A 15,082-nucleotide genomic window follows, 5' to 3' on the forward strand; every position below is an offset into this window, starting at 1 on the left:
ATACTGTTCTCACATATTAAACTTCCAAGGAAATCAAAGAAAGAAAAAAGGGGGGAACTATACACACACACACACACACACGTATTAACACATAACAGAGTGTTTCTCACCCAGCTGAAAAACACACTGTGAAGGTGAGGTGGTGCTCAACTTCTTTTTAGCAAGGGCACAGCCGATCAAACCACACAGCATTCCCCAGCCCCAGCCTCCAGCCCCAGCCTCCAGCCCCAGGCTCCAGCCCCCTTGGTGTTCCCCTGGCTTCCAGCCACTGGACTCATTTCCACCCATCATTTGCAGGATGCCTCTCTACAGCCATATGGACCAGGATGATGAGTCATCTGTCATCCAGAATTTTTCTCTTGACCTTCCCACACTCAATCACCTTTCACACACTCAACAGGCACATCGTCTGTGGAACACGTGCCTTGCACCTAAGGAGTTTAAAGCCGAACATGGAACTCGGCATTCCTGACACTCCTCACTTTGCCAGGTGGATGTATTCCAGAGCTTTAAAGAAAAATCAAAACTCCAAAAAGTGACCAGCTGGGCGTTCAAGGAGAAACACATACAAATTCAGTCAGAAGACTGACGTACTTTATTAAAAACAGGCCCACCATGTAAATGAACTTCGGTTATTTACCCCAAGAGGAAAAGTTGTGACGGAAGCAAAGCATTGAAAAGATACATAAAACGATCCATAACTGAAACTGACTTTTCAACTTTGCATAGTTAAATGTTGTGTTCACAACAACTTTTGAACTTAATTTTTTGCGCAGTCACCAAGAAAAAGAATAGAGACTTGCACATCACGTAAAACAAATAACAGAACCTCATCCTTACATAGCACTTACAATAGACAAGCATTCTTTTAAGTACTTTGCATACAGTCACTCAGTAGATCCTTACAAGCCCTTTTCTGACCCCTGATTCCCATCAGCAATAGGATGCACAAAGGTAAGGCGTCTGGTCCAAGGTCACACACACTGCCTGGAAGTGGCAGCACTGAGATTCAAAGTGGTCAGTCTGGCACTGCCTGGGATTAGTTACTATTATACTAACCACCTTCCCCAAAATGGGTAACATAGATGATCACTTTTTAAAACAGATTTTTAAATTTGCTTTAAAAAAGCTCACTTTATAAGTTGAGAAGCCTTACAATGAAAGAATTCAAACTCGGGGAATTACTGTTAGGTCGCAAAGCCAAAGTTTTTCAGTCATGGCCAACACCTACCGGAGAACTACCAAAGGGCTAACTTTTGAAAGTGAAATGTATAAAGTCTGGAGAAATCAACCTGGCTGAACAAGTGTAGGGAAGGTGGTAATAGCCAAAAAACACAAAAGGCTTGGGAGACAGTAAAACAAAACCCAGGACTGTGATACCTAACATCAGTCACAGTCCTGTCCATTCTTCCTGCTCAATCTGTTCTCTCCCAGATGATGTCTCCTTTCCATCACACTGCTATTGTTTAAATTCAGACTTTTAACTACTCTACCAATCTCTTATTTGGCTTCTTGTTCACCGCCTCCCTGCCCCCAGCATCTACTCTCCCCTCTGCTGCTAAGCAGAGAGTCTTTCTGAGACACAAATCTGAGCATGTCATGCCCCTACTTAACAAGTCCTCAATGGTCCCGACAGCCAGCAATTTCCAGTTCCACCACCTCTGTGTGGTATCAAATACCATCCCCTCTGGGATCTCTCTTGCTGCCTCCTGCCTGTAAGCCCAGCAAATACTAGGCTGTCATTCCTCTCTTATCCTGTTCACACTGCTCCTCTGCTGAGAAAAAAGTCTACCTTCCCAACGTTATTCATCACCCCACAAAACATCTCTTATTTACCTCTTCTCCAAAAGTTGTTCCAGTCCTTCCTACCACCAACACACCATGATTTTCTCCTTTAGATCCTCGGTACCACATACATATACTTCTATTATACTTTAGTGATTAATTTTTTACATACCTGACTCCCCTACTAAAATATAAGCCCTTAAAGAATAGCGACAATGTCTTACTTTTTTTTAAATGCTCACCCAAAGATATGTTTTTCTGTTTTGAGAGAGAGAGAGAAAAAAATAGATGTGAGAAACTTCAATTTGTTGCCTCCTTTACATGCCTTGACCAGGGATCGAACCCACAACATGTTGGTGCATAGGATTACGCTCCAACCAACTGAGCCACCTGCCCAGTGTGGCAATGTCTTACCATTTTATCAACAGCACTTAACAGTTTCTGATACACAGAAGATGCTTTATTCATCATTGCCAAACGAATAAACACATACCTTCCATAAGCCATTATAGCCTTTCTTTTAAAAAGTTTTCAATTCAGTCCATCGGTTCCCTCTAGCCCTATAGAACTATGTTCTAGCCCTAGAACATAGTTCCAAATTTTTTAAATGGGAGCTATTCTAATAAGATATGATCTACTTTACAGTCAACTTTGAGAACACCTACAAAGTGAGTAACACATTGAATAATAGTTCACAAAGAATGCGCCACAGAACAAATCCTGGAGGTTCAGAAAATACCTCATGATATCTATTAAGTCACATTATCGTATTAAATGTTTAACAAAATCCTAATGTAAAGGAAACTGATTAACTTCGGGACTTTCTAACTTTGGGCAGGTAATTGAACCCCACTTTGTCTCAGTTTTCTCATACAGTACCCACTTCATACAGTTATTATAGGGGCTGGTGAGATAATATCAAGTGTTCAGAACAATTCTTGACACACAGTATGTTTTTGTAATTTTTAATGTTTAAACTGACATTTTTCTAAACATAGTTGAACACAAAGTCTGTTTTGTGATCTAGCAATTATAAACATTGCACACTATACACTCTGAGAAACACTGATACAGAATAAATACTCCACCATGTTAGTCTTTCTGGCGATTCATGACTCCAAGACTTTTTAGCACAAATATAGGCAATCTGATAGTTTAAATGTAGGACAATGCCTCCGGTTTCTCTGTGGCTGGCAAACATCAAGGTTTCAACTGTCACGGCTTCCTGAGACTTCAGTTTCACCCAATTAAGACAGAAATGAGTGCACTGTGTGAACTAAAGAAAAAGTGCTCAGCACTGGGAAGAAGTCTATTACAGCTAAGTGTCACCGTCATATTTTTTTGTTCATAGAATGCAGTATGTTCATCAAGTTTCTATTTTCTTTGCACTAAAGAATCTTGCTGCTTAGCAAGACAAAGAATTCACCCAGTCTATCTCTTTCCTGTGCTCAATCAAAAGATTTATAGCCCTGGCTGGTGTAGCTCAGTGAATTGAGCACGGGTTGCAAACCAACGAGACCAGTTCGATTCCCAGTCAGGACACATGCCTGGGTTGCAGGCCAGGTCCCCAGTGGGGGCCATGTGAGAGGCAACCACACATTAATGTTTCTCTCTCTTTCTCCCTCCCTTCCTCTCTCTCTAAAAATAAATAAATAAAATATATATTTTTAAAAAAGGTTTATACCAGGCAAACTGAAAGTAGAACATTCTGAATTTCCGCTTGCTGAGCTACCAAAGTGTGCAATATTTTGTGTGTGAGCCTCTGTAGGCATTTTCTTGGGTGAAACGTCATAGTTGTCATCCAGGGATCCATAATGCCTAAAAGGGAGAGGAACCACTGGGTTTTTAAATCGGGTACCTATCAGGTACTGTTTAAATACATATTAAAACTCAAACAGTATCAAAGGGTATAAACGATCAAAGGTAGGTACAAGGCAACTAACTGCAAGGCTGATGTGCCCCGCCGTGAAAATGAGTTTGACACCCTGTATTATTCCAATCCTCCATTTTCCACATAAATAATAATACATGATACACACTAAACTGCCACTAGGTTTGCTCAGTTGGCAGTTTATCTTGAGATCTACCCGTATTAACACACAAGTACAGATTATTTGATTAATGAACATTCAAAAATTTAAAGTATCCTATGATAGATACTTAGCTTGTTACCAATGCCTTGCTATTTATAAATAATGCTGAAAATTAGCATTCTTAAAGCTATTATCTGTAGGCAAGAAATCCAGCACAGAATTGCTGAAAAGTATGAAGCCTTCCTTCTAAGCTGCCCTCCAAGGGTTGCCCATTTTGTACTCTCAAAAGCACTTATTTCCTGCATACTCCACAAAAGACTTTGTCTTTGTTAATCTGACAGGTGAAAATGATAACTCGTGGTTTTGATTTGTGTGGCCTGTTGAACGAAAGAATCTCCGGTTTTAGATGTGACACTTACGACAACTTAGTCATGGAAACAAGAGGCATCATCAAAACTGGAGCAACAGTAGAATTAGTTCAATAAAGGACAAACTTCACAGAAATCCAGCTTAGCCCTGGCTGGTGTGGCTCGGTGGACTGAGCGATGACCTGTGAAACGGAAGAAATCCAGCCTACCCACAGGTCGAACTCACCGTCTAGTAGCCAGTGCTGGCCACGCCTGTTCTCCAGCTCCGACATCATCAGGCGTGTGATCACGTGATCTGGAACCAAAAGGCCTTTCTCTATGTACTGCTTTGCCATCGCACCAACTTCTATTAAAAAGACAGGAAAAAAGAGACACTCAAAAAAAGCTTCCAAAAGCTAAAAAAAAAAAAAAAAGACACTCAAAAAATATAAAGCTTATAAACTTTTTTTCCCCACAGTTTTCCCTTCTCTCCCATTTTCCCTGCTGGTATGGGGGGAAAGTTATAAATAGATATTTTTTGAGTAANGGCCTTTCTCTATGTACTGCTTTGCCATCGCACCAACTTCTATTAAAAAGATAGGAAAAAAGAGACACTCAAAAAAAGCTTCCAAAAGCTAAAAAAAAATAAAAAAGACACTCAAAAAATATAAAGCTTATAAACTTTTTTTCCCCACAGTTTTCCCTTCTCTCCCATTTTCCCTGCTGGTATGGGGGGAAAGTTATAAATAGATATTTTTTGAGTAATGTTTTAAATATTGGATTCAATAATGGCACTGTCTCCCTATTGTCTCCCAAAGAATTATAAAAGCAGCTCGTGGAGATACACACAGGCAGAAATAAAAGAAAATATAAATTAGACATAAAGTGAAAATAAGAGTAGGAAACAAACTTGAAGTCTAGAGGGAAGATGGTATATAAAAGGCCAGGGAGGGAGTCCTGGGGACTTCCTAAAGGTGAGCCGTAAGTGGGTACTGAGCCTCCTGACAGTTTGTGACGCCAAGGAGATGTGGTCACCTACGTGGCTCACAGTATAAAGAAGACTAAAGGAGGCTGAGAAGCACCACCATCCTTAGAGACCAAGAGAATAAAAATTTCCACTGTTCTGCTAGAAAGAATACTGGATAATACAAGCAAAAGGTTTATTTCCTTCCATGAGCCTCAGTGTAACCAATGGCATCTGGTTGACATAACTGTAAAGCAAACTCGGTGTTACCAACAGACTGCCAAGTTCATAAAGGGAGGAGAATTTTTTAAAGATTTTATTTATTTGTTTTTAAAGAGAGGGGAAGGGAAGGAGAAAGAGAGAGAGAAACATCAGGGTGTGGTCGCCTCTTGAGCACCCCTTAATGGGAACCTGGCCCTCAACCCAGGCATGTGCCCTGACTGGGAATCAAACCTGTGATCCTTTGGCTCGCAGGCCAGTACTTAATCTACTGAGCCACATCAGCCGGGGCTGGGATGAGAATTTTTTTTTAATTATTTTCAGAGACAAAAATGCTTACATTTTAATTTAAAATAACAATTACTTGTTTATGGAAATTGTAAGTTGGGTTCAGCAAAACAAATTATTAGTTTAAATTGGTTACATTCCTAGAAACTGATTTTTTTTAAAAAAGCCAAGATGAAATCCTCTGCTCTCCAGGGAATTGAAGTGGATCAGAAAAAACTGCATTTTCAACAAGCCAATTAAATTCTTATAAAAACATAAAGCAGAATGATATTATTGGGGGGAGCTCAAGAATCATTTTGCCCCCACCTTCACCTTGAATTTAAGGTTGAGCCTTTCCTTCCCAAGACTGAGTCTACGCTAATTTCACCTTCAACAGAAATGTGAGCTGTGAAGCGCTCCGGATCACTGACTGGGTCACTACTGCTGGACAAAAGCAGCTCAAAGTTAGGGCCCCAGGACACGGATTCAGTAACTTGTTGCAAGAGCAGAACACAAAACACAGCCACGTTACTGGATGTGGCTGAACGAGAATGTGAACCAAACACATTCGTCCAGCAAGCACTCACAGACTGCGTGCTGTGCGAAAGGCAATGTCCTACAAACGTGGCAGTGAAGAGAAGCTGCTTACTGATATTTGAAAGCAGTGCTACTTTCCCTAAGAGCAACTATAAACCATCATTAACTGAGCATGTATCTATGTCCTAGGCACTGTGCTTTCAGCACTGAAGGATTATGTCATTTAATTTAATCCTCATAAATTCTCACCTTCACACAGAAGGTAACAGCCATTTTTGTGTGATAACTTTATTGAGATACAACACACAGTCGCCATTTTAAAATGTACAACTCAGTAGCTTTCAATACATTCTCCGTGTTGTGCAATCATCACCACTACCTAGTTCCAGAACATTTTTATCACCCCAGAAAGAACCCTGTACCAGTTGCCAGTCCCTTCCCATTCCCTCCTCCCTCTAGCCTGTGGCAACTGGTACCCTACATTCTGTCTTTCCAGACTGGCCTATCCTACGCACCTCGCATGAACAGAATCACACAATATGTGGTATTTTGTGTCTGGTTTCTTTCACTTAGCAGACTGATTCCAAGCTTCATTTTGTGTTGTGTGACATATATATCTGTATGTCATTCGTTTTTATGGCTGAATATTATTATTCCACTGTATGGATATATATTTTGTGTAGCCATTTGATGGACACTGGGGCTGTTTCCACTTTGGGGTTATACATGCTTCCGGCTCTCTTGGGCAACAGCTGTAGAATATGTATGTGTGTTTTCCATCTGAACAATCACTGTCACATAGTGCGCTTGGAGTAACTGAAAAGCTTGGTGCTGTCCTACTCAGCGATGGTCAGACCAACCAGCCCTGTGCCCTGTTCTAGTCCTATCCACCACGCTTTACACATCAACACACACACATCTTCTGAGGTGAGAGACCGAGATGTGAAATGGCTCCAAACGTCCCATGAGGAAACGGCGAAGGAGTGGAGAATGCCTTCTCCGGAAAAGAGAAGACCCAGAGAAGGACATGATAACAACTCGCCCGTGCCTTGATACCTTACACATGGGGAAGGCACTATCTACTCAATCCCCAGGATTTGGAATTATGACCAGCAGTGGGAATCACAAGGGGACAGACAAAGCTGCCTAAGGAAATGTTTGAATGGAGACTCGGAGGCTGTCTAGGAAGGAATTCTGTAGAGGGATTCTGACAACCGGACTCGGGATTGGGCAACGCACTCTTCCAACTATTTTTGGCAGCCTTGGCCCTTCTCCGGAGGACAGACATGTCATCGTTCTGATACAAAATCAAACTTGCACATCTCTCAATCCCCAGCAGGAGAATCTGAAAGATCAACAGCCAGAGCAAAGTGGATTTAACAACATGAATCCGAATGAACACGTTACTACAAGAACAAACAAAAATAAAACATGGATGAGAAGTTAGAGGCCCATTCCGGAAAACATGACCTTCACGGGCCCATGTTGCCTGCTTGAAAGAAAAACAGTATCGTTCAGCGCTAGTGGGCTAACATGTTTGGATAAAACACACAGCTGCTCCAATTCCTCAAGTAGAATTCCAAAGAAAGGCTACAGACAAACACGTCTTTTAGTTCTGATTGCCTATAAAAGTGGCTATAAATTGAGGGCAAACTGCATACAGACAGCAGAGCTGGAGAAGTGTCCACAAAGCAACAAATTCCCCAGGATGCCAGCCAAATCACCAGAAACAGACAACAAACTCAATGTTTGTTTCGTTGTTTATGCCAGAAAACACTAAGAACGAAAGACCCCAGTAAAAGAGCTTGATTTCCTCACCAGGCTGCCTAGCACGAGGAGGAGCTCCCAGGATGACCTCTTCTTCAAAAGGTCATCGAAGATGCCAAAACACACACTCGCACCACGCGAGGCACGATCAAAAGGAAGTGTTGCTTTGCGATTCTGCCAGCTACCATTTCTTTATCCCCCACTCCTGAGAACATTTTGGCACTGAAATAGTGTTCCTTTTAAAAAAATTAATAAAACAAAGAAAAACAATCTATACACTGTTTACCCTTGCTATCGCTTTGATGAATCTCTTCTAGTTACAAGAAGTAAGACTTTTTTAAAACGCCTTGGTTAAGAAACAGTTACCAAGGACCTTCAAGAGGTGAAAATTACGGAAGAAGCTCCTAAATTTAGGGCATTTTGGCACTCACCTCGGTGACTCATTTCAGACGTGCAGGATCCACCCTTCAGCTGGCTTTGCTCAAAGCCAGGCTTTCTCTTTCCTTCACACCCAAAAGACATGGTTTTCAAGCCCTCTGTGTCACTGGCTATCCACAGGTATGAAAGAAAATTCTGAATCTGGTGTGATGCTCAAGAACATAGGCTTTACGGCCATACGTCCTGGCTTAACATCCTGACACTGTCACTTAGAGGCTTGTAAGACTTCGGCCACATCGTGTGTTTCTGCCTCAGTTGCTTCATCTGTTAATTGGGAACAATGCCACCCAGCCTTGTATTGAAAGTTGTATGCGGTTCATGTGTGTACAGGACTCGGAATAATGCCTCTTTCCAAATTTCATTCAAGGATATGGGGGCATTAAGCATTTGCTCCTATGTGCCAGGTGTTGTTCTAAGTAGTTTCAACACGTGAACCCATTCAATCCTCCCAGAGATCTATGAGGTCAATGATATTATTTTCCCCACTTTATAAATAAATCAACTGAAGCACAGAGAGGTTAAGTAACTTGCCCAAAGTAGTTCAGCTAAATAAGTGCCACAGCCAGAACTCTAAGTCAGGCCCCCTGGCATCAGAGTTCCTTTTCTTAACCGCTCATCACACTACACCATCTCTTAGTGTTTATAAGCATTTCCTTGAATAGAGGCACTCTGAATGTTAGTGGACATGTGTAATTCTGTGATTTATAAGAAATATATATGGGGTTTAAAGTGGGGCTCAGAGCTCCCCAAACCCTTGGAATCTCCTGGGGGGGGTAAGAGCAATGGAAGCATCTTTCATGATAATGTTTGAAATCCTGAAAATGATCCAGAGCCCTAAAAGTGAACAGGTATTTATTTTGCCTTCATAATAACCCCCCTTTCCCATCTCGGTTTACATTAATGAGGTGACTGTTGGAAAACACCTGAGGGTAGGCACTGGTTGCCCGAGGAACCATGAACAGAGGGATCTATTTCCACTCCCACCTCCTGATTTCCTGGAAGGGGAGAAGGGCCGAAAGTTGATTCAATCCCCAGTGGCGGATGAATGAATCAATCATGTCAATGTACTGTGGCCTTCATAGAAACCCAAAAAGGGGGGGTTAGGAGAGCTTCCAGGCTGGGAACTACAGTACTCCAATGTGTCAGACCCCAAACTGCATGAGGACAGAAGCTCCTTTGCTCCAGACCTCTCTCTCTGCATCTCTTCATCTCACCATTGATTTGTAGCCTTTACTGATCCTTGTAGTAGATTGGTAATCTCGTAAGTAAATGGGTTTCCGGGAATCTGCCAGCTGCTCTAGAAACAGACCCCAAGGAAGAAGCTGTGGGAACCTCTGATTTACAGTCAGTAGGTCAGAGGCCCGGGTGACCGCCTGGGCCGACAACTGGCCTCTGAGCTAGAGGACGATCCTGCGGGACCTGTGGCGTCTACGGACAGACAGTATCAGAACGGCACTGACACGTGGAGCACCCTGCTGGGGCTGGAGAACTATGTGGTGATGTGCCAACTCCCCCACTCCCCGAACACACACACCTGCCAACACTGGACGCTGACTGTAGGACCTCTTAGCAGTCTTTTGGAATACTGCAGCCCCGGTGTAAAGGGACAAGAGCACAGTGAGAACTGAAGTTTTTTGGTGAACCTCTGGCAAAACCTACTTCCTTGGTGACGGTATGCCCTGTGGGGAAATACCTGATCCTGTTCTGTGTAACAACTTCCCTTTCACTAGACACTGATCTCCCGCAAAATAAATAAAATACTTACCAGCAAGTGTTTCTGAGCAGCTGCTTTCTACCCAACTCTAAGCACCCTCCCATCCTGTACCTTGTAGCCAGTCAACCTCCTCCTCTCCCCAGGGCCCTCTCCCCCCTCTAACCCATCTTCCACTCAATTCCACAGGAACTTCCCCAAAACACAAGCTGGCACAAGTCACTTCCTCCTCCAATACCAGCAACGCATTCCCTGACCTATAGGATGGCATGGAAACTCCTTAGCGTAGCATTCAGAATCACTCCGATCTCTCGCCGAAGGGCTCCTCAAACCTTACCTCCCACCACAGTTCCATTATGGCCTGACCCTAGCCTCCTGCTCTGTGCCAGGCACAATTTTTTTTTATTTTATTATTTTATTTATTTATCTTTCGAGGCGAAGGGAAGGAGAGAGGGAGAGAAACATCAATGTATGGTTGCCCTTCGTGCGTCCCCTGCTGGGAGCTGGCCTGCAGGGAACTGGCCTGCAACCCAGGCANTACCAGCAACGCATTCCCTGACCTATAGGATGGCATGGAAACTCCTTAGCGTAGCATTCAGAATCACTCGGATCTCTCGCCAAAGGGCTCCTCAAACCTTACCTCCCACCACAGTTCCATTATGGCCTGACCCTAGACCCCTGCTCTGTGCCAGGCACAATTTAAATACGGCTGTGCTCCCTTCCCTCAAGCGGTGTGTAGACTCATGGAGGAAAGGCAGGTCTGGAGAGAGGCAGCGCTCTGATGGAGATGTGCCCAGGACAGGGACACAGAGGTAGACACTTCAGTCCCACCTCAGACCCAAGGAACGCTTCCCACCCCGTAGCTGGGCTTTGAGGGGCTAGCAAAAGGTGGAAGAGCCACCCTTCAGGTTCTACATGCACGGGCCACAGCACAGCCATGAATTTTCCACTTCCTTCAGAAGAGTAATCCTCTCCTATACTCCACCAGAGTCTGGGTTGAAACTAGTCCCTAAGTGCCTCTGTACAGATGAGAAAAAAGATGCTTATGAGCTAACTTTTAAAGATTTCTGAGCTTATGAGTCTAAAATACTCTGTAACAAAAGCAGCAGAAAGTTTAGCGTGAAGTACACAACTTATTTTCAAACTTCCAAGTAGGTAGGTACTTGGAAGTCCCTCCAAGTGAGAGGTTATCTTAGACCAGACAACCAAAACTCTGCTGCCTGTCTCAGTGCCATCTCTCCTGGGCCTCTGTGTGACACAGGTGATCTTTGCCCTAAAGATTTTCTGATAAATCACAAGACAGGAGAGATGGCAAACTACTTCTAAAGAAGCTAAGAAAGCTAGCTTTATAATTTATTTAATATAAAATAATACAACACTTTGAAACTATAAACTAAAATTTTAATCTAATTCATTCTTTGTTTCTTTCGACACCAGACTAAGATTCCTACGGGATTAAGTCACTGATCACATGTTTCTCTTCCCTGAGGAACAGTGACTTCACACAGAGTATACCTGTCTTCAAACCTTTCTTTTGCTATTAATCTTAAGGCACAATACTTAGCTCATCACAAGGACAATTAAATGGGTATATTAAGCAAAGGAAATTGTAGCTAAAATTATTTGAATCTGTGACCTATATAACTAATCATTCCCAAAGTCAAAAGAAGGGGAATAGAAAAATTTTTTCTTGTAACCTAGATTTGAATCCAAATTTATATCAAGTACAAATGTGTATCTCTTTACCACTAATTGTGAGATTAAAATAAAACTATCATATGATTTCTCTTTTTATTAAGATACAATTGACAGATAACATCTCTGGACGTACAACATGATTTAATATTTGTATATCAAATGTGGAATGCTCATCACAATAGATATAGTCAGTATCTGTCACCACACAGTTACCAATTATTTTTTCTTGTGATGAGAATTTTTTATGACTTTATTTATTTTCAGAGAGAGGGAAAAGGAAGGAGAAAGAGGGAGAGAAACATCAGTATGTGGTTGCCTCTCATACGCCCCCTACTGGGGAGCTGGCCTGCAACCCAGGAGTGTGTCCTGACTGGGAATCGAACAGGAGACTCTTTGGTTCCTAGGCCAGCACTCAATGCACTGAGCAACACCAGCCAGGTCTTATGAGAATTTTTTAAGATCTACTCTTAGCAACTTTCGAATATGCAACACAATACTATTAACAATTGTCACCATGCTGTATAGTATATTCCCATGACTTATTTTATAACTGGAAATGTGTACTTTTTAACCACCTTCATCTATTTTGCCTGCCCCCTACCTCTGGCAACCTCCAATCTGTTCTCTGTGTCTATGAGCTTGGTTTTTCATCTGCTTTATTTTTTAGATTCCACAATAAGTGACATCACACAGTTGATTACTCTTGATATCTGCCTTTTAATCATGAAAAAAATACCCTTTTAAAAACACTAGAATGGCTTCATAATGAGGCAAGGAGTCAATGATACAAGGAATTACCCCAGGCTGAGAATCGACTGAGAATCGACTGAGAATCGAGTCTTAGCTCTCAGTTCTGCTTCCAAGTGACTGCTCATGAGACTAAACACGCCAGTGCACTTCCCTCATCGGGGCTTCAGGTTTCCTCCTCTGCATGAGAGAGCTGGACCTTCCTACCTCTGTCGTCCCAGAGGTGGAATTCCAATTCCCTGTGCCTGGCTTTGTGGCCACCGGTGAAGGTGAGAGGACTGGCTTGCCCAGTATGCCTCAAACCACGCTAGTGTCTGTTTAACCACCAACACTCCACCTCTGCAGTAGGGTTAGGAACCTCAGAGATTAAGGAGAATCTCCCTGCTTTCACAGGCGGCCAAGGCCTGGGTCCTTAAACCCACTCTAGATGTGAGGAGTGGAGTCCGGACCAGAACTCAGACCCGAATCATCTGTCCGTGTTCTGTGTGCCACACCTTGTCTGGAAAACTTTCTGGGAACAAGGGCCAATGCTTTGTTAGGCTTCTTGGCTTCTTTCTCTCTAGCCAGACTGGATATTTACATCCACTTACTCTAATTTTATAACTCTGGGTCCAGAAATATGTCGGCAGTGGGTGTGTTTCTATTATAGCCAAGATAAAAATACGCATGGACAAAAGCCACAGCAACTTTCGGAAGGGGAGGGGCTCGCATAACTGAGAAAGAAGGTGATACAATGCATAAGCACAAGGGACATCCAGCAGGCTCTTTATCCACAGCTTTCTCGTTCCATCAGCAGACCAATTTTGACCCTCCATGCTGATTCAAAGAACAAAACAGTGCAGTAATCTCATTTTTAAGACTTTAAGTAGATCGTGAAAGAAAAAGATGCTAGGACTTCATAAGCCAAAAAATACTGGATGTCCTATATGGCAGGAGTGTTTTCTTGGCCCAGAATGGGAACACATGCACTTACCATGAACATCTGGCACAGGACCAGGCGCTGCCTCATATAAGCAGCAAAGGAGAAAAAGCAGATTGGGGTGGAGGCAACAGAAGCTGGGCAAGGGAACAAATGGGAAAAGGCGAGTCATCTGAAAGGCTTGCCGAAACCATGAGTTTTGGACCCCATATGTTGAACCATCTCCTCAAAGCCCACGTTCTCCAAGTCGGCCTTGGAATCCACCATACCAGGCACTTTCAGCTCTGAGGAGTGGGATCACACTTCTTACCTCCTGAGCTCTCCAGATTTTCTCTGCCCACCCTACCCATAACCTTATCCCAACCCAGTTATTAGTCCCGTTCAGGGGACTGGGAGGAATTTCACTTTTGAAGCAACATAAAAAGAAATTCTTTCCTCTGCAGAAGGCCCGGGGTGTGGATCTGGCTGTGCCAGGCACCTTTTCAGCTGCCTCTCTGTGCAGGATCTTGGCTGCAGATCAGCACGAGGGAAGCTGCTGTTTCCTCCAGTACCATCTGCTCCAACAGGATGGACTGCTACTGCTGCCCACGGGGGACTCTCCCTCCTCCCTCCTCCCTCGCTCTGTCACAGCTCTCTGGCGGTGGTCTGGTGGAGAACTACAACAAGGCCACCAGAGATGTGCCATGCTCACCAGCCTCCCAGACCTAGCAGCAGACAGTCCTGAAAACAAAGGGAAAGAGAAGGAGACAGCTGATGTCCACAGCCTTTTCCACCAGGGCTCCCAGCGGGGTCATGAGATGCACTGAGTTGGGTGATATGCAATCATACTTTTAGTACCCAGCCAAAACAATAATAATACCAAAGGCAGCCACTATGAAAAACAGCATGGAGGTTCCCCCCAAAATTAAAAATAGACCTACTTCTGGGTATTTATCCAAAGAAAATAAAAAACATTAACTCAGAAAGATACAGGCAACCCTTTGTGAACTGCAACATCATTTATAATAGTTAAGATATGGAAATACATGTCCATTGATAGATGAATGGATAAAATATAATACATTTATACAATAGACTATTACTCAGCCATAAAAAATGAAATCTTGCCATTTGTGAAAATGAGGAATCTTGAGGGCATGATGCTAAGTGAAATAAGCCAGCCAGAGAAAGACAAATAATGTCATATAATCTCACTTTTATGTGAAATCTTAAAAAAAAAAAAAAAACAAGCTTACAGATACAGAGAACAGACTGCTGGGTGCCAAGGGTGTGGGGTAAAAGGGGGGCAAACTGGGTAAAGGTGGTAAAAAGATACAAGATTCCAGTATAAAATAAGTAAGTGTTGTGGGTATAATATATAGCATGGTTACTATAGTTAATAACACTGTGTTGCGTATTTTAAACCTGCTAAAAAAGTAAAAAGTTCTCATCACAAAAAAAAGTTCTGTAACTATGTAAGACTTACTGTGGTGATCATTTTGCAATGTATACAAATATCAAATCATTACACTGTACACCTGAAACGAATATAATGTTATGTGTCAATTAGTCATGTGCTCTTAACAAAGGGAATCCATTCTGAGAAATGAGTCAGTTGGCCATTTCACCATTGTGTGAACATCACAGAGTGCACTTACACAAACCAAGATG

At 42.7% G+C, this 15,082-nt stretch overlaps 1 protein-coding gene across 3 annotated transcripts in view; it reads right to left on the minus strand.

Annotated features, from left to right (window-relative positions):
• AK4 (adenylate kinase 4) overlaps window positions 1–15,082 on the minus strand; it is a 68,903-nt gene that overhangs the window by 25,395 nt on the left and 28,426 nt on the right. For 2 of the 3 annotated variants that reach the window (XM_037043307.1, XM_037043324.1), the window contains one exon: window positions 4,413–4,532. The exons of the other annotated variant lie outside the window; for it this stretch is intronic. In XM_037043307.1, coding sequence (XP_036899202.1) covers window positions 4,413–4,532 — 120 coding nt within the window. The remainder of the gene's footprint in view (window positions 1–4,412; window positions 4,533–15,082) is intronic. 3 annotated transcript variants of the gene reach the window in all.

This window comes from Sturnira hondurensis, unplaced genomic scaffold (assembly GCF_014824575.4).
Source record: "Sturnira hondurensis isolate 20B ecotype Veracruz unplaced genomic scaffold, ASM1482457v3 Scaffold0000648, whole genome shotgun sequence".
NCBI lineage: Eukaryota > Metazoa > Chordata > Mammalia > Chiroptera > Phyllostomidae > Sturnira > Sturnira hondurensis.